Source organism: Galeopterus variegatus, unplaced genomic scaffold (genome assembly GCF_000696425.1).
Source record: "Galeopterus variegatus unplaced genomic scaffold, G_variegatus-3.0.2 Scaffold1920, whole genome shotgun sequence".
NCBI classification, from domain to species: Eukaryota; Metazoa; Chordata; class Mammalia; order Dermoptera; family Cynocephalidae; genus Galeopterus; species Galeopterus variegatus.
In genome coordinates, this window is record NW_007728031.1 from 72,577 (window position 1) to 97,033 (window position 24,457).

The 24,457-nt window shown below is 34.6% G+C and overlaps 1 protein-coding gene across 1 annotated transcript in view; it reads left to right on the forward strand.

The window, feature by feature from the left end:
* The window catches only part of ANKRD50 (ankyrin repeat domain 50), a 53,252-nt gene that overhangs the window by 19,452 nt on the left and 9,343 nt on the right, over positions 1-24,457 (forward strand). The window contains exon 3 of the mRNA XM_008579596.1: positions 19,665-19,894. Coding sequence (XP_008577818.1) covers positions 19,665-19,894 — 230 coding nt within the window. The remainder of the gene's footprint in view (positions 1-19,664; positions 19,895-24,457) is intronic.

Genomic DNA, 24,457 nt, shown 5'->3' on the forward strand with positions numbered 1-24,457 from the left:
TATTTATGTTTAACTCTTTAGCTGCCTACCTATTATAGCTTCAAATTCTTGCAAATATCCTGAATTTTGTGTTTAAAGTACCCTCCCTTTAGCAGACTTTTGTTTCCAACATACAGACCATGACAGATTTCATGTTGGCTTTCAGATGCACTTGGTCTAGTTCACCAGCTTTTGAAGCATGGATCAGAATTTAGCAAATGTACTGTACTTGGAGAAATGCCTCATGTTCAGGACACCTCAAATTTGCACTTTGTTCTCTAAAAGGGGCAAGACTAATGTCTGAAAAGCCTTGCTGGTTTTGTTCTCCTGGTAGAGTCTCTCATATTGGGCCAAACCTGATTTTTAGTCTGTACTCTAAAATCAGTATATGTATATCAAATCAGCAAATGAGAAGAAATCAGCGGGTCATTTTTTTGTTCACTTTTGGAAGAGCTCCTATGCTCTGGAGGTCTAATTTATCTTGTCTTTTTGCTCCAATAAGCTCTCTCATATCTTTAAAAATATAAATTATGTAATATATCCCTTTTTTTCTAATTGTTAAAGTGGGAGTTTGGGCTGCTGCCACTTACTACATTTGTCTGGCTGTAGAAGTCTCTATGAAAAAGATTTCTCTGGTTCTTTCCAATTTTATTAGAATTGTGCTTTTGCTTGTTAAATAATTTCTTTTTTTAAAAAAATTAATTTAATCCCATTTTTATTTCTCTGAACACTACAAGTACATTTTGTTTCAGTTCTTAGGCAGTTTTACAAATTACTTTAATTTGGATATGAATACATATACTCGTTATTGAATTAGCTGCTTTCTTTCTGAACATTATGAGTTTTGTAATTTTTTTTTTCCACTCTCTTTTTTGGATCTACTTTCTATCACCATTTCCACCTCTTTGCTCTTCCTGCTCTGCCTAATTGTTATTGATTTCCTTCACCATTCTCCATCTCCAATGTGATCTAGAATGAGGACTAAAAATTGAGATATGAAGCTCCAACTCTAAGCTGTTATTAGCGATTTTGTAAGATTCAGTCACTGACCCAGGATCCTTTTAGGTTTAGTTTCTGTTTTCTTTGAGGCTAGCTTTGTGTGCTTCCAGCTGCTTCTTAAAGGCCATATCTCTAGGTGGTAGTTAGCAGTGCTTTTTGTTTCATCTTTCTTTCATTATTAATAGGTCAAGCCCCTGTTCCAGCCCCTAGTATCAAACAGTGAGCCTCAGTCCTGTTGCTAGCAGTAGGAGAACTTGTAGTCCCTTTCAGTTCTACCAGCAAATCTGCAGGCTGCCATGACATACATTTTTGGCAAGCTAGGGCTTTAGGCTGACTTACAGCATTATGATTTTTTTCTGTTTCTGATACTTTAAAATAACCTTATTTTTGACTGGCTATATTTTTTTCTTTTTTCTTTTTGTTTTCGTATTCCATATTTTCCTGCTATGTTTTAACAAAGGAGAGACAGTTAAAAACAAAACAAAAAATGAAATTACTACAACTCCTTGGTTAAAAGTTCAGGGACAAATTTTACTGTACATTTTGGCCAAAATCCTGAACTGATTTTAATTATCAATTATACTTACTAGATTTTTTTTTCTGGTAAATGAATAGATAATATTTGATTTCTAACTGATTGGAAGTATTGATGATACTGCTTTCTTTTTTTCCTATTTTCCCTTTTTTTTCCACATGCTATAATTTATTAGGTGAGTAATTTTGTTCCTAAAAAAAGAAAGTAGAACCTAGGTTTGCTTTCCCAAAAGAACACAAGATGTATTGAGCAAGAATTATTAGTGGTTTACTTTTTCTACTTTTTTCTCATTTTCTGTAAAGTATTTTTAAAAACCTAGCTTTTTGCAGGAATTTAATAATTTGGTTGATAAAATGATAGGGAGATGTGTCAACATATTCTCCTATATTATCTTAGAAGGTGCAAGGTATTTAAGATCACCTTTTACGTAAACTCTGAATGTATAATTTTTTTTCTTTCTTTTTTTTGACCGGTAAGGGGATCACAACCCTCAGCATGGTGTCAGCTGCACCACGCTCAGCTAGTGAGCACACCAGCCATCCCTATATAGGATCTGAACCCGTGGCCTCTTTGATGCTACCAGCACCACACTCTCCCGAGTGAGCCACAGGGCCAGCCCTGAATGTATAATGTTTTAATGCTAGATTTCACCAGATAGTGAGATTTCAGGTCCAGAATTCAAAAATGGGTAATCTGGTAATGTTACATATAATTTAATTTTTAAAATTACTTAAAGGGCCGAGCCCGTGGCGCACTCGAGAGAGTGCGGCGCTGGGAGCGCAGTAGCGCTCCCGCAGCGGGTTCGGATCCTATATAGGGATGGCCGGTGCGCTCACTGGCTGAGTGCGGGGCGGCCGTCTCAAAAAGGACAAAAAAAAAAAAAAATTACTTAAATATCAAGGTAGTTGATAATGAGTGTAGAAAAAATATAATTGAAAAGCATTAAGTCTAAGGGTATTTTGGGTCAATAATCATTCATAATTCTGCTGCATAGTGTAATGGGGTAACTGAATAAAATGAAGCATGTGAGTGACACGAGCAATTTTAATATATTGAAAAAGTATATTGATACATCACAGAAAATCAACTACAGATCCAGGAGCTGTAAGTAATTAAACCCCTGATATTAATTATGTAATAATTTCAGCAATATTATTATGAACCCTTGCCATCTACTGATTTTCTGAAATTTCAGTATTGAGACAAGTGATTTTTAGTAAAGACTCTGTAGCAAACTGTATTAGTTAGTTTGTGTTACTTACAACGAAATATCTGAAACTGACTGATTTATAAAAAAAATGACATTTACTGCTTACAGTTTCTGAAGCTAGGAAGTCCAAAGTCCATCTGGTGGTGGCAATGGCGACCCGGGGGTCTCACTTTGCAAGATGGTGGAAGCAGAGAGAGCAGAAAGAGCAAGACAGACTCTCCTCTTCTTTTAAAGCCCTCAGAACCATGCCCCTGACCACCATTTTTGATCCATTCACTACAGCATGGTCCTACAATCCAATCATCTCTTCAAGGCTCCACCTTTCAGTTACCGTAATAGGATTTTCTACCCTCTTAAAGTCACTGTGGGGGCAAAGTTTCTAATACCTAAAACTTGGGGGGACAACAAAGTCCAAGCTTCATTGAGTTTTGGGGAGACATCATTCAATCCACTACACAAACAAACATGAATGTTCAATACTCTCAGGAAAGTAAAATTTGAAAAGTATAATCTTCAGTTGGAAGACCTTAATAGTTACAATTTTGTTTCTTCCATTAAAAGGTTTTCAGCTAGTTTAATTGCTAAAAAGTTAGTGTCACTTGCAAGGTTTAGTCGAGTTGTTCTAAGAACTTTCTTGTTTAAAATTGGACTTCAAGCTTTTATATATATAACTTTTGATGTTTTCAGAAGCAGTTTAACATAATAATCAAGAAGAGGAATTTTGAAATGAACAGAATTCTATTCCCACTTCTGCCTCTTACTATTTGTCTCACTTTGTTACATACCCTCTAAACCTTTGTTTCTTCATCTGTGAAATGGAAATGATAATAGTGTACTTTGCTGGACTGTTGTGAGGGATAAATGAGTAAATCCATAGAGATTATTTAGCACAGTACTTTATACATAGTAAGCACTCAGTAAGAGTAAGAATGTGTCTACATTCATTCATGTTATAACAAAATGCAGTAGACTGGGCAGCTAATATCAAAATTCAAAATTACAACAAATTTAGTTTAAAGATCTTAATTGGCTTTATTTGCAATTCTAGAGTTGGGTTAACACTTCATTCCATAAAATAGAATAGGTGTTCCAGTGAACCAAGCAGAGGAGGTTGGTTTTACAGAGAGAGAAGGGCTGAAAAAGCAGAAACAAAGAACAAAAAATGCTTTGGTCATTTCAAAGTTACCTTTTTTGTCAGGTAGGAACAGGAAAACAGAATAATAGAAAAATTACTGATTGGTTAATATCAGGTTACTTTTTGTTGTAAAGATTAAAACTGAGGGACTTGATTATCATGCCCACTGAAACTGGCTTGTTTGGGAAATTTGGCTGTTACTTCTTTCTCTCTCTTGATTTCTCAGAAGGCCAGATAATAACTTAGTTTTGGTTTGGTGATGGGGAATTTTAGTATGAGTGACTCGTTTTTAGTCTGTTCTGTTAGGTCCTAGTGAGGAGTTTAATCAAAATAATGGCCTCCTCTAATTTTCATTTAACAGTTATAAACAACAGAAATATATTTCTCACTGTTCTGGAAGCTAGAAAGTCCAAGATCGTGGAAAGCTCTAGCTGATTTGGTGTCTGGTCAAGACCTGTTTCCTGGTTCACAGATGGTACCTTCTTGGTGTGCTCTCACATGGTGGAAAAGGAATGAGCAAGCTCTCTGGGGTCTAAACTTAAAGAGCACTAATCCCATTCATGACGTCTCTGCCCTCATGACTTAATCACCTTTCAAAGACCTCACCTTCTTGGGGGTTAGGATTTAATATTAATTTTGGAAGGGACTCAAACATTTAGACCATAGCAGGATGATTGTGTTTATTTTTCATGTTTATATTTAGCTTGGGTTTCCTGAAGAAGAAAATAATTGAACAAACATTACACATGTATTTGATTTAGTAGACAAATGCCTTACATCCTCCTAACCATTCCCTTCCACCAGAAGGACAAACTGCCTTAAAATATCTACCAGTTAAATCACTTTCCAGACATGTATTTTAGTGTATATACACAATTTTGAGCATTTAGTACTTGAGAATTTTGATTCGTTACCAGCTAACAAGTACAGAACAGCTTGAATTAATATACTGCTTTCAAGTAGATGAGACTCAGTAACTTTTTTTTTTTTTTTTTGGCAGTAAGGGGATCCGAACCCTTGACCTTGGTGTTAGCAGCACCATGCTCTAACTGAGTGAGCTAACCAACGAGCCCTGGGAATCAGTAATTTCAGTAATTTTGTATTGCTGTTGCAGTAAAGGTTTTTTCTTCTGCCCTCATCTCAAGGCATTTCACTAGAAGCGCAGTTTTTCCTAGAGAAAACGGTAGTTTTCATTTATATTGCACTCTTTCCTTTAGGATACTCAAAAGTGGGGGGGGGGTTAGCATTTCATGATAAATCATAATCTTTAATTGTACTGTTTAGAGCAGAAATGGGAAATCCCTTCTAAAAAACTTGGTGTTTCAGTAATATTGCACCGATCATTGCAGCAATATTGCATTGATCGTAGCCCAGAGAAATAATTTCTTGAACTTCAGTGTCTTCAGAGAGTTAAAGATGTAAGTATTCTTCTCAATTTTAAAACCAGTGGATAACAAAATGAGTGCAGGATAACATGATAATATTTGGATCATAGGTGAAGTTGGGGTTATTGCCTTTCCATTTACAGTTCCACAGAGCTGCTTTCCTTATTTTTTTCAATCCTAATCCTCTCTTCCTCTTTCTCTCTGAGTACTGTTTGATTGTTCCTCCTGATACTCCTCCACTGTCTACTCTTAAGTACATAACAAAGAGATGTGTTTCATTTATGGGATAAATGTATGCTTATACCATTTAATAGAAACTTTAAGTCGGTCAAACAGTTTATCTCTGAAAAAATATTGGAATTCACAAATTTGTAGGGAGGGTACATGGGCCTCAGTTGATTCTCTTTCTTTACTTCTTTCTATGCTTATTCCTCTTTCTTGCACTTGATCTTTCTCATACAAGTTAGTGACCTTAAAGAAATACAACTGCCTACACCAAATTTACAATAGAGTATTCTAGAACTATTACTTGATCAAAAATAATAGGAATTATTTAGCAGCATACTAAGAATGGGGAGATATTAAAGCCTGTAACAGTTAATTGTAGTAAACCATGACCTTTTTTTAAAAAAAGTATTTGTAAAGGTAATGTTTTTAATGTTATTTACTTTAAATTGCCGTGATTGTTTCATCGTAGTTTTTTTCTTGTATTGTCCAATTTTTAGTTATCAATGCCTATTATTTTGAGCTTCCTAATTGGAAATGTATATTTTTTGGAAATGCTTATACTAACAAGAATGATTTGTTATGAATATTAAAAAACAGACTTTTCTCAGAAAATGTGCTCACCTCCTCAGAACTTAGCTTCATCATTAGAGTAAATCAAAGCCAATAATGTTGAGGTAATTTGGTAATTAGATAATTTATGGAGTGCAGCTTAATCTTAATAGAAGACAATATTAATATTTATTTAGTTATCAGTATAGGAAATAAGGCAATTGTGTGTTACCATTTTACTTGAAACTTCAAGAGAATTTCAGAGATGGCATAGCGATATACCTTTAGAATCTGTCTGACGTCCAAAAAGATATTGAGTCTTCACTATTACTCTTGAGCGACTATAACAGCTTTTGCCATATTTTTGGCGTATTACAAATGTCCTAAAATTGAGAGGTATACCTCTCCTAATGATACATGAGTTTTTTTGTTTATTTCTTCATTTTTGTGTATAAGTCTTTCATGCCTTTGGTGGCTGTTTTTTGTTTTTGTTTTTTCTTGAGCCCAAACTTAAAAATCACACAAGTGGGCTTTTATCCAGTACTGTGGAGCATTGTAAGGATGGGGTAATATGAGGGTCTTCAAAAAGTTGGTGGAAAATGCAAATTATAAAAACAAAGCAAAACATGGATTTCAATTTTTTTTTGCAGCAAAGTAAACTCTTACTAACTTGTTATAATATGTCTGAATAGGATCTAGTTTGAGGCAGTAAGAAGGATAAGATATAAGTTTGAGAAGAGCCACTATTTAGTGAATTCTGCTAAAATTGAAGCAAGAACAAACATCAAATTTATGCTGAAGCTTGGGTGGAAGAATGGTGAAATCATTGATGCTTGATGAAAAGCTTATGGAGACAGTGCCCCAAAGAAATCAGTTTATGTAAGAAAATAATCTAAATGATTCATTTTCAGAAATGGCTTATCTGAGGGTGTTTTAACTGATTCATGTCCAGCCCGAAAGTTGTCTGTCTGGTCCAGCCCATTCCTGAAGGGTCACTGAACAGATAGAGCTCTCCTTGAAATGGTAGTATTTAGTCCCTATTGTTTTCTTCATTCCCTGGTGTTTCTTCTTCCACAGGGCTTTGGCAAGCCTTTTTTTGCAGGCTTCTCCTGAGCCCTCAGACAAAGAAATTTCTTACAAGGGGGTAATAAAATCTTATGTGTCAACTGCGAAGATTGTGCACCTGGTAGTAGTACTCTCAGCCAATGAGGAACGGGGTGGGGGGGGACTTGCATACTAGAGAATAAATTGCTTGCTACAGCCCTTTTTCGCATGCTGCCCTTCAAACATCTGAAACTTGCAAGGCCATAATTAAAGTCTCACTTCACTGTACCTCTTGTCTCCATGTCCATCCTTTGGTATAGGATGGGTGAGAGCATTTCTCACAATTTATAAATATATAACTTGTTTTAAGAAGGGATGAGACAATGTTGAAGATGAAGCATGCAGTGGCACACTATCCTTATCAATATGCAAGGGAAAGATTAGCCTTGTTCATGCCCTAATTGAAGACAACTGAAGAGTAACAGCAGAAACCGTAGCAAACAGCATAGACATCTCAATTGGTTCAGCTTACAGAATTCTGACTGAAAAATTACAGTTGAGCAAACTTTCCACTTGATGGGTACCAAAACTGTTGCACCCAGATCAGCTGCAGACAAGAGCAGAACTTCCCATGAAAATTTTAAACAAGTGGGATCAAGATCCTGAAGCATTTCTTCAAAGAATTGTAACAGGAGATGAAACATGGCTTTACCAGTACAATCGTGAAGACAAAACATAATCAAAGCCATGGCTACCAAGAGGTTGAAGTGGTAAGGTCAAAGCAAAAGTATAAAGGTCAAGAACAAAAGTTTTTCAGGATGCTCAGTTCATTTTGCTTGATGACTTTCCGGAGAGCCAAAGAACAATACCATCTGCTTATTATGAGAATGCTCTGAGAAAGCCAAAGCTTTAGCATAAAAATGCCCTGGAAAGCTTCACCAGTCTGTCTCTACCGCGACAATGCTCCCACTCATTCATCTCATCAAACAAGGGCAATTTTGTGAGAGTTTCCATGGGAAATCATTAGGCATCCCTCTTACAATCTTGATTTAGCTCCTTTTGACTTGTTATTGTTCCCTAATCTTAAAAAATCTTTAAAGGGCACCCATTCTTCTTTAGTTAATAAAGGCTGCATTGATGTGATTAAATTCCCGGGACCCTCTGTTCTTTAGGGATGAACTAAATGGCTGGTAACATCATTTTGAACTTGATGGAGCTCACATTGAGAAATACAGTTTATATTTTTATCTTTTAATTCCATTTTCCTACGAACTTTCTGAAGTCCACTCATACTGCAAAGATAGATGGGAAGGTATAAACATGTTATGTAGGTATAAATGCGATATATAAAATACACATTTAGGGCCGGCCCCGTGGCTCACTTGGGAGAGTGTGGCGCTGGTAGTACCGAGGTTGCGGGTTTGGATCCTATATAGGGATGGCTGGTGCACTCACTGGCTGAGTGTGATGTGGACCACACTGTGCGGAGGGTTGCGATCCCCTTACCAGTCAAAATAAGTAAATAAATAAACAATAAAATACACATTTAAAAAATTTAAATTATATTAGAATAAATTTTAAAAAGTAACATGTACGAGGGAAAACTTTTACAATAAGCCTTGCATTATGGTTCTCGAGAGAAACAGAACTAATAAGATATATGTGCATACATGTATCTGTATTAAAAGATTTATTATAAGGAATTGGCTCACACAGTTTAGAAGGCTGAGAAATCCCAAGATCTGTAGTCAGCAAGGTAGAGAGCAAAGAGAGCCAAGAGAGCCAATGGTGTCTATTCTAGTATAAGCTTGAAGTCCTGAAAATCAGGAGAGCTGATGGTGTAAGTTCTAGTTTGAAAGCCAGCAAGATGCAAGAAGAGCTGACTACTTAAGTCCAAAGGCAGAAAAAGACAGATGTCCAAATTCACGCAGGCAAGTGGGAGGGTTATCCTTTTGTGCTCTTCAGGCCTTCAACTGATTGGATGAGGGCTATCACATTAGGGAGGGTAATATTCTTTACTTAGCCTACTGATTGAAATGTTAATTTCACCAAGAAACACCCTCACAGACGCACCCAGAATAATGTTTGACCAAATGTCTGAGTGTCCTGTGGCTCAGTCAAGCTGACACATAAAATTAACCATCACAAACAAGCCCCTAGGAGCTGAGTACTAGCCAATGATGAACTGTTGTTTATATTTAATTTTACAGGTGTGACACTAAAATGAATAAGCTCTGTTCTGTATATTAATAATGAAATAAACTCACTCACTCATTTATTCAATAAATATATAGAGATCATCTACTTTTTGAAAGGTCCTGTGCTAGCTGCTAGAAATGCAGTGGTGAATAATATGTAGGTAGTTCCTTCCCTCTCAGAGTTTTTGAAGATGAATGCTAACTTACCAATTCCTTAGTTACTTGATTAATTACAGTTGTTATAAGGGCTTTCATAACTGTTGTAAAGCATATATTTATAGAACTTTACCTAGTTTGAGTTGTAGGGTGAGAAGTGTAGTCAGGGAAGACCTCTCTGAGTTAGTGTTATTTGAGCTGATCTCTAAAGGATGAATAAAAGCTCTGAAGTGACAAGGAGTGAAAATCACAGCAGGAAAGGGAATAGCATACACTCTTATTAAAGACCTGAAGCTGAAAGGAGGGTCTATTTAAAGAACAAAGAGCAGGGATGATGAGTTTAGAGAAATGGGTAAGGTGCCAGTTGTTGGGCAGGTTTTGGAAAACAGAAGCCCATGGTTTCAGCATGCTACTGGGGCTAGATGGGCTTCACTGACTTCAGTGGTAATGATCTAATCTAAGAGGATTCATCTGTTCAGATGAACCTCAGAGTACTATGTTGAAAGAGGGAAAACCATTAACAAAGACTTTCTTTTTTTAATGACTTGCTCAGTGTTATGCATAATAAGGACAAAATTAGTCTCTTGTGTTCTGAATATTCCTATTCCCTGGTATGTACCTGCTATGGATTGAATATCCCCCCCAAAATTCATTCAAGCTTGACCCCCATTGTAACAGTATGAAGAGGATGGGAAATCTGATTATGGTATTTGAAAGGTGGTGCCTTTTAAGAGGTGACTGGATCATGAGGTCTCTGCCTTCATGAATGGATTGATCTGTTCATGAAGTCATGGGTTAATGGTTAATGGGTTGTCAGGTAGTGGTTTGAATGGCTTTATAAAGAGAGCAAAGTAAGCAAGGTAACTCTCGCACTCATACTATGCTCTCCATATGAGACCCTGTGTTGCCACAGGACTCCATACAGAGTCACCACTAAGAAGAAGGCTCTCACCAGATGTGTTCCCTGAACCTTGGACTTCCCATCCTCCAAAACTGTAAGAAATAAACCTGTCTTCTTTATACCTTACCCAGTTTCAGATATTCTGTTCAACTGTGTCTTTTCATTCTGAGAATCACATTAACAACAGTTTATTATTATTATTTTTAGTTTACATACAATGAAATTCAGTCTTCGTGGAGTACAGTTCTGTAATTTTGACAGCTGTATCGTTGCTCTGCATTGATACAGAAGCACTTGGTATTTCCAAGAGTTTTGTTTATTTCAGCAATTCTAATAGGTGTCGAATGGTATATGACTGCGGTTTTAATTTGAATTTTTCTAGTGACTGATGATGTTGAGCGTTTGAGCCTTCTTTACACCCTTCCATATCTTATTTGACACCCCTATATTTTATTTTCTAAAGTCTCTATTCCAATCTTTTACCCATTTAAAATTTTTTTTGTTTTCTTATTGTTGAGTTTGAGAGTTCTTTATGTATTCTGCATACAAGTCTTTAGTCTGAAATTTGCTTTACAGCAATTTTCTGCCAGTCTTCAGCTTGTCTTTTCATTTTCTTAACAGTATCTAATAGTTAATTTTGATAAAGTCAAGTTTTTCAATTTTTTTTTCTTTCATGCATCCTTCCTTTGACAGAGTATCCAAAAACTTTATGTAATCCAAGATCATGAAGATTTTCTTTTAGAAGTTTTGTAGTTTTACGTTTAAGTCTATGATCTGTTTTGAGTCAATTTTGGTAATAGGGGATGAGAGATATATATTGAAGTTCATCTTTTCTGTATATCATCACTGTTTGTTCAGCCTCATTTGTTGAAAAACTTTCCTTTCTCAATTGCAATTTTGTGAAAAATCAGCTTCCTGTATTTATGCTGATGTGTTTACATAATCTCTGTGTCTGTCTTTAGCAAATACCATACTACCTTGATTGCACTAGCTTCATAGTAAATCTTAAAATTGGGTAATGTGAATCCTCCCACTTTGTTTTTCTCTTTCAGAATTATTTTTTTATTTTAATCTTTTATGATTATTTGTCGAAAAATCAGATATCTTATATATCTTATGTAAAACAATTGGAACAGAATTACGAGGGGTCTTCAAAAAGTTCATGGGAAAATTCATATTATCTTTTAATTCTATTTTTCCAGGAACTTCTCGAAGTACCCTTATAAGTTGTCTTTGTGCCTGGAAATGGTTCAACCTTTTTTTTCTTTGGGGGCCTTTAGTGTGGAGGGTAGGTGAATTAATCTAGTCAGGACTCAGGCGATTTGAGGTTTGTTGTTGCTGTGGTTACCCTTAGTGTACCTCAGACTTCATATGTTCTAGCAATGTGTTTTGGGTGGGGGCTGATTTTCCAGGTGGATTCTCTTAATATCTACTCTGCCTTCAGCTCTCAAATTTTTCCTGTCTGTAACTGTCCCAGCAGTGGGGGTTGAGACAGAGGGTGGAGACATTTTCTGTTTTTCTGATTAGGCCTACAGTGTTCCCCTTGATCTGGGGTAAGGTCTCGTCAGTGATCCTGCCCATCTCCTCACTGTAGGTTGCAATGGGTTTTCACTACTTTCCTAAGGCAGTAGTGTTTATTCTACCTGCCCCATACCCCCACCCCCCAAAGTTTTTTCATAGGGGATATTTAGGAAGAGAGTCTAGGGTGGGGGCTTTCATTCCATGCCCTTGCCAGCCAGGATTGTTGCATTTTTTTTAAAAGCCTGTGTGGTCAGTAGAGAAAAGTTTGCAAGAGGGTGTGCATTCTCCCTTTATTGAGGGTTCCAGGGTCTCTGCACTCACTCAGCTCACACTATTTCTTCATCCATTCTTTAATTGTTTTAGCTAACTTTTTTCCCAGTGTCCAGCTGCATCTGCCCCAGGTAGGTGAGTGCCTGCATTCTGTCTCCCTGTAGGTGTCTGTCTCTTTTTAGATTTGGGGCTAGGTGGTTGGTTGCCCCTCAGCTCTCTGATAAGTTCAAGAAGTCTTGAATTTACAGCTAATCTGGCTTGTTTTGTTGTACAGGTGGGAAGGACACCATCTCTAGTTCTCTATACTTGATGCAGTAAGAAAGAAAAAGAGCTGCAATCTGATGTTCCATGGTAACAGTTCTGAGGAACTATTGTACATGTTCAATATCTATCTACCTAATGGTATACTCCTTATAATTTATTTATAGTAGCTTTTAAAAGCTAATTACCTCCTAAGTAACAAGCAGTAAGTAAATTCCTTGTATCAATGAAAAGGAACAATGGATGTATTTCATTTCAGAATTGCCCTAATGGTCTTTCAGCTGCCCTTCTGCCAGGAAATCAAAAATGTTCTCAACACAAAAATTGTAACTATGTGAGGTAATGCGTATATTAATTACCTAGATTTAGTCATTCCACAATGTGTACATACTTCAAAACATCATGTTGTACATGGTAAATACATAACAATTGTATCTGTCAATTAAAAAAATAAAATAGTAAAATCTAAGAAGGGATAGCTACAGAAGGATGATTACAGCAGTACTCATATTCAAGACAAAAACTGGGGAAAACTAGCTCAAGAATTTTAAATTGAATTAATAAAAATATTAAGAATGTAATAAATATTGTCTGAATATTAATAATGAAGCTAAGAAATAGAAGATATTTAGTAAGATATACATACAAAAGTAAAACCCTGTACTATACTGCTGCTGTTAAATATGGTGAATATCTTTGTATGATTGTGATAACTTAAAAATATCACATTATCGGGCCGAGCCCATGGCGCACTCAGGAGAGTGTGGCGCTGGGAGCGCTGTGGCTCTCCCGCCGCGGGTTCGGATCCTATATAGGGATGGCCGGTGCGCTCACAGCGCTCACTGGGTGAGTGCAGTGCGGCTGGTCTCAAAAAGGACAAAAAAATATATATCACATTATCTTCATTTGGAATAATAGTAATAAAATACATATATATATATATATATATATATATTCACAAACACAGGAAAGTCTGTTTCAGATTATCTAAATCATTCATGTTTTATGTATGCATACTTTGATGGGATTTTCATTTTACAGAATGATAAAATGTAGCCTGACAGAAAAAATGTGGATCTTTTCATCACTCAGTATAGGTATGTTATCCCCGAATAGGTGCTTTTGAAATAATTGAAAGGGAACTGAATATGGGAATTTTGAGTTTAATAAATGTTTTATCTAGTTTTTTAAAGTAGCAGCTTTTCCATTAAATACTATTCATTCATAAAGCAAGTTTATTGAGTGTTTTTGATGTACTAAGAATGGTTTTGAGTGTTATAAATCTAGCAGTGCATAAAACAGGCATAGTCCCTGCCCTTTTGAAGCCCAGATTGTGGGGGAGGGAGGTGTGGAGGTGGGGCTGCTTCACTCCCAGCCTTACAACAAAAACAGTACACAGTAACACAATAAATTAATTTAAGAATATGACAAATGCAACAAAGAAAACAATTGGAATGAGATGTCAGAGTAACAGCAATAGTGATAATGAGGGCTTCCTTAGATGTGACGGCAGGGGAAGGCCATCATAATAAAATTTGTATTGAAACCCGAAGGACAAGAAGTTCTGCCTGGAAGAGCTTTCTAGGCAGAGACAGCAGTAAGTGCATAGGCCGTAGTGGAAAAAAGCTTTGTATTTGAAATAGGCCCTGAAAGGAAAAAACAGCTTGGTGTTAGAATGAAAAAGAAGACAGTATGCTGGAACAGAAGGGAGGACTCAGGAATGAATCCTAGGATTTTTGTCTTAAGCAGCTAGAGGATAATGTGGTACCATCAAGTGACATAGGAAAGACAGACAGGGAGGAATTTGTTTTGGGGGTAAATTTAAAGAGAAGGGTCATTTGAACATACTAGATTTGAGATGCCTGCAGGACAGCCACATGGAGATAGCTGATAGTTTGGGGGATTTTCAGTTTTGAGTTTAGGAGTGAGGTCAGGACTAGAAATAAATAGATCAACATTTTTAAAGCTGTGTGATTGGCTTATGTTTTTAATATGACTAAGTAAGTCCATTTTAAATAGTTCTCAGAAATGGTCCTAAAGCAAGAAAGTGAAGGAAAGCTCTATATATTTTGAAACTATGAGAGACCTATAAACCCAAACCTCAATATAGTAGAGAAATTAATATCAAATTGAGATGCAGACAAAGCTGGCAAAACGTTATTGTTTAAAATAAGTGCATACCCTGAATATCAAGAGCACAAGAGGTCTTATTTGGGACCATGGAGACAAGTTATAGACTTACAGAAGTTTCTATGCACCCAGATAAGCAGAAAGGAAGAACAAGTAGAGCAGGCAAAATGAATCACACAGGTGAACTGTGTGCAAGGAAAAGTCAGACGCTGGGAGGTAGAAGAGAAGGGGTTTGTAGTAAGAAACCCTGCGGTTTGTACATCTCCACACCTTGTGATCTTAATTGGCTGGGAGAAGTAGAAGCTCAAAGAAATTGTCATGCCCATAATACTGATGCATAAGGAGACTTCTTGTTAGCTTCTTCACTGCATGCACTAACTTGGAATTGCTGGTCCAGAGGAACATATCTTATTGAAAAAGAGCTGTCACAAGGTATTTAAAAATATATCTCAAGAACAGAAAGGGGAGGGAATCTGAAAAAAAAAAAAAAAACACTAGAAAAATATTGCCATGGAACAAAAGAAATCTTTGGTCAAATATATTGCCTTAAATGAAAACATAGTTAATGAGCGATTGATTGCCTGAGTTAAAGAATTGCGTGAAGCGCATATGTAAGTATTTTGATAAGAAGTGGTAAAACAACAGAATGAGATGGGACATATAAATCTCTTCTATAAGAAGAGATATTTTAAATCAATAATCAATAAGGAAATGACAGATAATTTAGTAAATAGTTTTGGGGTAACTGTGGAGCCATGTGGAAAAACAAAAAATTGGAATGCTAGTTACATCTTATGTCAAACTTAATTTGATTAAAAAATGTTAAAAGTTTTTGAAGGAAGGTGGTTTTTTTTGTTGTTTTGTTTTTTTAATAACCTCTGAATTGGGAAAGCTCCGCAGAAATGTGACATAAAACTTAGAAGTCATAAAAGAAAGACATGTTATCTATATAAAAGTATATAAATAAGAAATTGTACATGTCAAAAAAAGTTTAAAAAGTAAAAAGAAAAATTACAAATGGTGGAAAATATTGGCAATTTATGCATACTACATACAACACACTTAATTTAATACTTAAAGAGTGCTGATTAGAGAAAAATTGGCAATCTTTTGGAAAATGGGTAAAGGATATGAAGACACAGTTTAAAGAAAATAAATATGATTCCTAGGCACATTTAAACATGATTGCCTTTATGGTAAGGAAATGTAAGTTAAAACTATAATAAGGATGTCAGTTTTTACCAATCTGTAGAAAAATCAAAGAATGTTAATCACTAATATGGAGGGGCTAGAGAAACATGCACTCTTCCATAGCTGCTGAGAATGTATAGTTATATAATTTCTAAGAAGAGCATTTTGGCAATATCTATCAAAATATACATGAACATGCCCCCCTTAATCTAACAATTCTATTTCTAATAATGTATTCTACGATATGCTTGTACATTGCTAAATGATATGGACAAGAACATGGTAGATTTAAAGTGAACCATATCAATAATCACATTAAATATAAATAAGTGCCCCAATTAAATGGCAGACTTTGATTGGATACAAACACAAAATCTAATTCTATATTGCCTATAAGAAATATACTATATATAAAGAGACAAATAGCTTAATTATAAAAGAATGAAATATATATATATACCATGCTAACCCTAACCAAAAGTAAGCTTGGTTGGCTGCACTAATATCAGACAAAGTAGATATTGGAGAAAAGAATATTACCAGGGATAAACAGGGTAATTTCATAATGTTAAAGAGGTCAATTCCTGAAGAGGATATAACAAGTATAAACATTTGTGTCACTCATAACAGAGCTTCCAAATCTAGGAAGCAAAAACTAACAATTGCAAGAAGTAGACAAATTCACTTACATGTCGAATATTTTAACAGTGTTCTTTCAATAATTGGCTTAGCAAATAAACAGAAAAACAGTAAGTACATGGAAGATTTGAGCAACACTATTACCAAATTGACCTAACTGATATTTATAGAACAATCAACCCAACAACAGAATACTCATTCTTTTCAGGTGCCTACACAACATTTGCTAAGTTATATGTATTCTGGGCCATAAAACAAGTCTCAATAAATTTAAAGATATGGAAGGTTATACAAGATATGTTATCTGATCACAATTGTATTAAACTGTGATAACATAATAACGTAAAGATACCTGGGAAATCCCCAAATATTTGAAAGGGATGTAATTCATTTCTAAATAACCTATGTTTCAAAGGAGTCAAAGGTAAATTATTTTGAAGTGAGCGATATTGAAAATAAAGGATTATATTAGAAGAGAAAAAAAGTATGAAACACTGACTTCAGTTTCTAAGAAACTAGAAGAGAAGAGCAAATAACCTGTAGGTAAAAAAAGGAGATAATCACCAAATCCTATCAATTTTACCCACCAAATTTTTCTCAAATCTGTCTTCTTCATGCCATCCTGAGTGCTACTTCTTTATAATATTGGTTATAGTCAGTGGACCATAACAGATAAGAGTAGACTAGGTTGACCAGTCATTCTGGTTTGCTCAGGAATGGAGGTGAAGGAGGTTGGGAGGAGGGGAGGCTGGTTCCTGGCACTTAGTGCTTAATACTGGGAAAGTCCCAGGCAAACTAGGATGAGTGGTCACCCTTGTGTAGGTTTTGAAGCCAGTCCTCGGGCTTGAATCCTTTCCTTATCACTTAGAAGTAACTTTGGACAAATGACGGATCCTCTGTGCCTCAAATGCCTCATCTGGAAATGAGTATTATAATAGTAGCTATCTTAAAGAGTTAATGAGAGAATCAGATGAGTTATGGACATGTAAAGTACTTAAAGCATATTCAATATGAGCACTGAATTAAAATTAGCAATGGTGGTGTTAGTGATAGTAGTTGAGGATTTAGGTCTTTTTGTTTTGTTTTGTTTTAAGTCTAAGTGATGGTTTACTGTATCACTGTTTCATTCGAGACTTACCATGCTTCAGGCTTTCTTTCAAATGTGCCAGAGTTGTCTTTCTAAACACAAATATAAAAGTATCAGTTTTCTTCTTGAAATACTTCAGCAGCTCCTTAGCATCCTTAGGGTAAAGTCCAAATGTCATAGTAATGCTGACAAAGCCCAGCATTTACTCATAACTCATTCTTTCCTTCCGTACTTATTCACTGGTCTTTCTCTTGTTCGAGCCTTGCATGTACTGTTTGCTCAACTAGATTTTTTTTTTTTCTGTTTGTCCTACCCCTAGATCTTTCTCCTGACTAATCTCCTCACTCATTACCTTACCAACCTCAGCTCCCAACTTCCCCAACCTCCGCCCAACACCTTCCCTATCAAAAGTAGGTTAGGTTGGCTTCTTGTATACTCCCACAACACTGTTACTGAAGTGTCACTGATGACGCTATATTATTATAGTATATTATGTACTACATATATTGTGCTGTATGACTATATTACTGGTTTTTTATCAACCTTCTTTGCACTCGTAGCAGACAAAACATGTACATAAGGTACAATAGAGTAGGTTTTCCCAAATTTAGCATGTTTCTTCTTCCAGCATTTCCCAGCCTTTCCTCTATCTCCCTGCAGAATTCTAATTGGTTCTTCAAAACAGTTTATCTTGAGCACCTAATATTTGAATATTTTTATGAAATTCTCTGTCTTCCCTACCTACTTCCCTTGAGTTGATCATTTCTTATTTACTATGTTAGTAATTTCTCTGTTTTTTTATCATAGTACTGAACACACTGTATTGTTTTCCATTCTAGATTGCAACAATGTCAAGTTGTTATTCAGAATCTACAATGGGCACTATGTAAGATCCTGGGGGTACACTGATGAGCAAAGCCGACTTTGTCCCTATTTTCTTGCTGCTTACAGTCTAAAGAGAGAAATAAAAAACTAATGATATTAAGAGTAAATATGAAATCGAAAATTTCATAGTGCAGTGAAAGAGATGTTATGAAAGGATATAATAGGGATTTGACCTTGAGAAAGTGACTGTCAAACTTAAGTTAACTATGTGAAGAGAGAAGTGCAATACCAGGCAGAAGGAACTAGAAATGAAGATCCTTGTGTAATTGTGTCTTTAAAAGGTCATTGAAAGAAGGCTAGTGTGACTAGAGTAACACTTGGAAAGGCGACTGGCTATAGAAGAAACTCACTGGAGGGGAACTGTTGGCAGCATGTAGGCTGTTATGGCAGCCCAGGTGAAAGAGATGATGGTAGTTTGGATGAGATGATGGTAGTTTGGACGAGGCTGATGATGTTGCAGACTGAGAAAAAATTGAGAGACTTTTAGAAAGAAAAATTGATTGCTGCATAGTGGTAAATTGGATCTTCATGGTTATGGGATTGAAAGGTTAAGATGAGAGTTGTAAAAAATATTATTTGTAAATTTATTCTGTTGCTCCTAACTGTATGGCCTATGTCCTCTTCACTGTTATATCTATCTGCTCAGCACCTTATTGAGCACATGGCATACATACGTCAAGTAAATATTTGTTGAAAATAAGTGAGCATTGTTTTATTTATGAAGAAGTTATATTCAACTGCAATATAAATTACATGAGTAGGAAATGCATTATTCAATACACTAAAACCTAATAATTTGTTCTTTATTTTAAAATTTAATACTACATCAAATAGGACCTGGAGTATAGTTTATCTTTGTGCAATCTTTTAAAATAAAATTTGTGAGTGACAAGCTAGTATAAAGTAATTTGGTGAGAGAAATGATGATAAAACACTTCTAAATTTACTGTAAAACCCTTGATATTTTCCTTCTTATTTAGATGGTCCCCAAAGTTTGTGTTTTTTTCTCTTTGTGACACTTCAGCCTTATAAACAATTCAAGCTTTTCATCATAGACACAAATTAGGAAGAGAATATTAAAATCTAGTTTCCTCTAGTTTCTACTGCCCTTCTTAATTATTTTGAATTATTAACACACACACACAATTTATTGTGGAAAATGTTCTTACTGGAAATGTGAAGTATTTAGGACGAGTATTGTTCTTAAAGTAAGGCATTAAAACTTGTGTAACTTTTTTTTCTAATACCCTAATTTATTTTATTCTTAAAACATTTATAATAAGTAATACTGATGTTTTAATAGCAAATCCTAACATCAGAGCCAATAATATTCAAAATACCTATGTGGATGTGTTTTACAGGTGTGTTCTGCTTCCCCTTTTGGGAATGAAGCCTCCCCAGCAAAGCCTATACCTGCTTGTTGATTCTGTTGATGAAGGGTGTAACGTTACTGAAGGTGAACAAACGTCTACCAGCTTATCTGGGACTGTTGCAGAGCTTTTAGCTGGTCACCATGAGTTCTTTCCACCATGGCTACTGCTGCTCTGTTCTGCCCGAAAGCAGAGTAAGGCTGTTACTAAAATGTTTACTGGTAAGCATAATTACTGCTATCCTCAAATGTTTTTCATTGTTGAACTAGTATATGTGCTTCTTTCTCAGAGGAATGTGTGCAGTTGAAAATCTGAATGCTGCATTTGCTCCTTCTGTCAGTTATTCTCAACTGTACCTTTTTAAAGTTATATTAAAAACAAGATGTAGCATATTTTAAGATCATTTAAACATTGCCTTTTTTGAGATTCTTTTCCTAACTGCCTTAGCAAATGTTAGGAGTATTTCTGCCTTATTTGTTGCTATATAGCTATGGGGCTGCATTTATTATGCTGTTGTGTCATGAGCAGTTTTCATATTTCTTCTAACTAGACTGAATATCTGAAAAGTAATGAATATGCCTCTTTAAACAAATCAATGGCAGTTACTCAAAGGCTTTTTTCTGGGTGTAAGAGAGGCAGAGCTAACGGCCCTTTAGGATACCTCTTGAAATACATAATTTTTTAACCCTTTACTGATGGTTGAGAGAATAGTCTGTATAATGTATAAAATTCCATGATCAGTTTTTTTTTTTTTCTTACTACTTTTTTACTACTGTAGTAAAGTTGTAATTAGATTATGTAAAGTATTCTTTGTGGGAAATAAAAGGGGTGTAAAACAACGACCTCTCACAGGATTTAGAGTGTAATTAGAGAGATATTAATTAAGTTAATGGTTAATTAGACATATCACTTTTAAGTAGTTCTGTACATTTTACAGTATGGTGGAAACTTATTAATTCATTAAAATGATTTTCTGTAACCAGCTTTATTCCCTCTATCAGGTTGTCTCTCTTAGATCCCCTTGTTACTAATGGCATAGCTTTTGGTTTTATATATAGTATTCTTATGCAACTTATTTATATTCTCTGTGCCTCAGTTTTCTCATCTGTAAGATGGGGATTATAAAATTACTTTTTTTATAGGATTTTTGTAAGGCTAAATGACAAATTACATCTGAAGCACTTAGGATAATACCTAATATATAAAGTGCTTCATAGATGTATTGTTGCTATTATTTTTATTACTTTACTCTCTTAGTTAGCAAACATTATTTTTTGAGCCCTATTTCTATTACTGCTTATAAATCCAGTTTATTGGTTTCAACTGCTGGCTAGTATTCCTTCCCATGAATAAATTTCCTATTTATTTTTCTGTAATCTTATTCATGGACATTTAGATTGTTTGTAGTTTTTCACTATTACAAAAAAATGTTTCATGAACATACTTGTTCACGTCATCTTGTGCACATATGCTAAATGTTTACATGATAAGCATAGACTTGGAATTGCTGAGTTGTAGAGTATGTACATTTGGAACTTTAATTGATTCTGCCAAATTGCTACCTAGTGTGCTTAATAATGTACACACCTACCAACAACATATGAGTTTTTCCTTTTCTCTACATTTTCATCAGACAACTTTTGTTCTTTTCAAGTCTGCTTTGTTCTAGTTTAGGGTCCTGTACTTGATGTTCTAACTGGAATGCTCTGCACTTGAACTTCTCACTGTCTTCCCATTTAAATCTCTGCTCAAGGATCAATCACACACAGGCTCTGATTATGTTTTCTATTCCAGTTTTATTTTTGCCTCCCCAGCTGCTTAGTTACACACTCTTTCTCTTCATCTGGTTTTATTTTCTTCATGAGTCTTATCACTGTTTAAAATTTGTATTTTATGTGTGTTTACCCACTAGTCTATCTGCTCCACTAGGATAGAGTCTCCATGAGAATAGGAATTTTTTCAGTTTTCTCCATTGCTGTATCTCCGCAGCATCTAGAACAGAGCTTGGAACAAAGCTGTCATTAAGTTATTTGCAAATAAATGAGTATGTATTTTCTTTGAACCACATTTTAGTGGAAAAAGCAATGAACTAGGAATCAGGAGGAACCAAATTATGGTCAGATTCCCTTATCCTTCTCTTTCCCCTGAGATGTTGTTAATTATTAAAATGCTGGGCTGTATATAAACATTTGACCACCTCTCCATTGATGGTAGATTTGGAATTTAGGGGTAAAAATTTAAGATTATTACTGAAGTTATTAATACATACTGTCAAATTGCTTTCCAAAAAGATATATATTATGTTCCTATCTTAAAGTGTTGGTTTCTTTGTACTCCCACCAGTATTGGATTATATCTTTTTAATATTTATCAATTTGATATGTGAAAAATGCTACCTCACTTTTATCTGTACTTCTTGTTTACTATTGAACTCTTTCTCCTTGTATTTATTTATCTTTTTTTTTCCTGTTAATTTTTGCTGTCTGACCTTTACATGTGCTTCCATCAGGAAGTTAGTTATTTTCTTATTGATTGTTAACAGGGTTTTTATTTCATATTCTTTCATTCTTTGCAACTGATTTCTTCAGCTTTTAAAAATTGTAGTAATTATTTTAAAGTCTTTTATATGTACTCTAACGTAATCATTTTACATTTTATGATTTTATCTATATAGAAAGTTTTCTACTAAACGGTGTGAAATAAGGCTCTAACTTTGATAAAATTATCAAACCATAAATTTTCTCAGCAATTTATTGATTCCCTTTACTATTATATCTTGATATTCCTTTTGTCATACATTAAATTTCAGTAAGTGTGCATATATGTATGTCTGTGTGTTATTGCTTATTTCTGAACTATTCATCTGCTCTTCTGAACTGTCTGTCATTATTATGCAAATGCCATGTTGGTTTAGTTTTTGTAATTTTCTTGTACAGTTACTTCTCAACCCTTTTTTGCTATCAATATTAGTATTCTAAATGATATATATTTACCTTTATTCTTTATTCTTTCAGATTGACTTTAATAGCATATTCTTTAAATCATAACCAACAATGATAAAACACCCCAAATTTAAGATTAAAACTTTAATTTAAATTAGGAAAAGTTTGACAATTAAAATAGGTTCTTTTCACCCATGAACATATTTCTTAATTTATTCAAGTTTTTTCCTTAGATTTTTCAGTTTTTCTTCTATTTGTCCTATAAATTTCTTCTTGCTTTTTGCTTATGTTTTAAGTTGTGATGTGTGTGTTTTGAACTGAGATGTATACATTCAAACTTAAAATTGGCAGGTGCATCGCCATAGGCAGTAATGTTAAGATTTTTACTATGTCTAAATTAGTTTCACCTACTCATATCTGTGGATTTAACCTTTGGAAAGAGAGTTACTCTGTTTGCTGATGTATTAATTATACTGACCAGTAGCTTCATTTTCATTAATAGCTTCAAATCAGAGTTAATGGAATAAAAATCATTTTAGCACTTAAGCAGAATTTTGACTACATCTAAAGATTTTATCATAGGCTGATATCTATTGGTCTTATTATGGGACTGAAAGAAATAGCAGCCCATTTAAAAACATTTTGTGTACAAAAATTAACCCTCAAAGATTTTTATACATATTCCTTTTATCTTATTATAAAAGTAATAAGAAAGAATAGAAAAGTGATCCAATAGAGAAGCGGTCCAACATTTTAATAAATTATACCTAGAGAAATTTTAATCACTTTTCTGTCATATCTTATAATTTTTAAGTGCTTTGATAGTAATATATTAAATTGTGTGTGTTCATAGTAAGAGGATTACATGTGTGAGTATGTTAGTCAAAAGTTGCAATTAAATTGCAAACATTTTGTATCCACTTTTTATGTAATTCTTTATTTTCTTATAGGATCAATGCTATTGTGTCTACTCCCTCCCCTCAGTCCCCTATCAGATACTTGTGTTTTCTTTCACAACTTTATATTCCCATTCCCTTCTTAATGAAAAGAGCAAACTTAGAATCCGGGTTCTGTCACTTACTAGCTTTGTTACTTTGGTCAATACTTATCCTTTCTGAGCTTTAGCATTCTCATTGTTAAAATAGGGAAACTTATCTCCAAGGCTTAACATAGAAAGAAGTTATGTTTGATAACTTTTTACAGTGTTGCCTTAGAAATAGTTAACCCTCAATAAATGTTGCTCTCTTCTATTCCTTTGTGAGGAACTAAGCCTGCTACTGTGGAGATTTAGCCTAGTTTCTGTCTTAATTTTCTTAAGTTTCAATCATGAGATCTTAGTTAATTAGGTTTAAATTACAGATATTTATTTATAATGGGTTATATGATTTTTCATGTATATTAATCAGTATGTAGAACATCACTTTGGAAACTTTAAAATATTGTATATGTAAGATAGTATTTTTTTAAAAGTTTTTTTTTAGCAACATGCCATTGTTTTCCTTTTTCAACTTAAATTGTTTTAATGAATTTATAAGCCAAAAGCAAACAGACACACACAAAAAAAGGAAGTGGCAAGTCATTTCGTATCACTGGTTAGTGTAGATTGCTATAAAGTTTCTAGGCATGTTTTAAACCCTGCTTATGTCAAGAGTGTCTGTTTTCCTAATTGAAATCTATCTTTTGAATGTATTTCTGTTGAGAATTTAATAATTAACTGTGTGTATATATATTTAAATTACAGATTTTATTTTTCACGTAGATTTAAGGCTATGCAAATTTATTTCTTTGCGTTTCATTCTTGGTAGGTTATGTTTTTCAGTAAATTTGTTCATTTCATCTAAG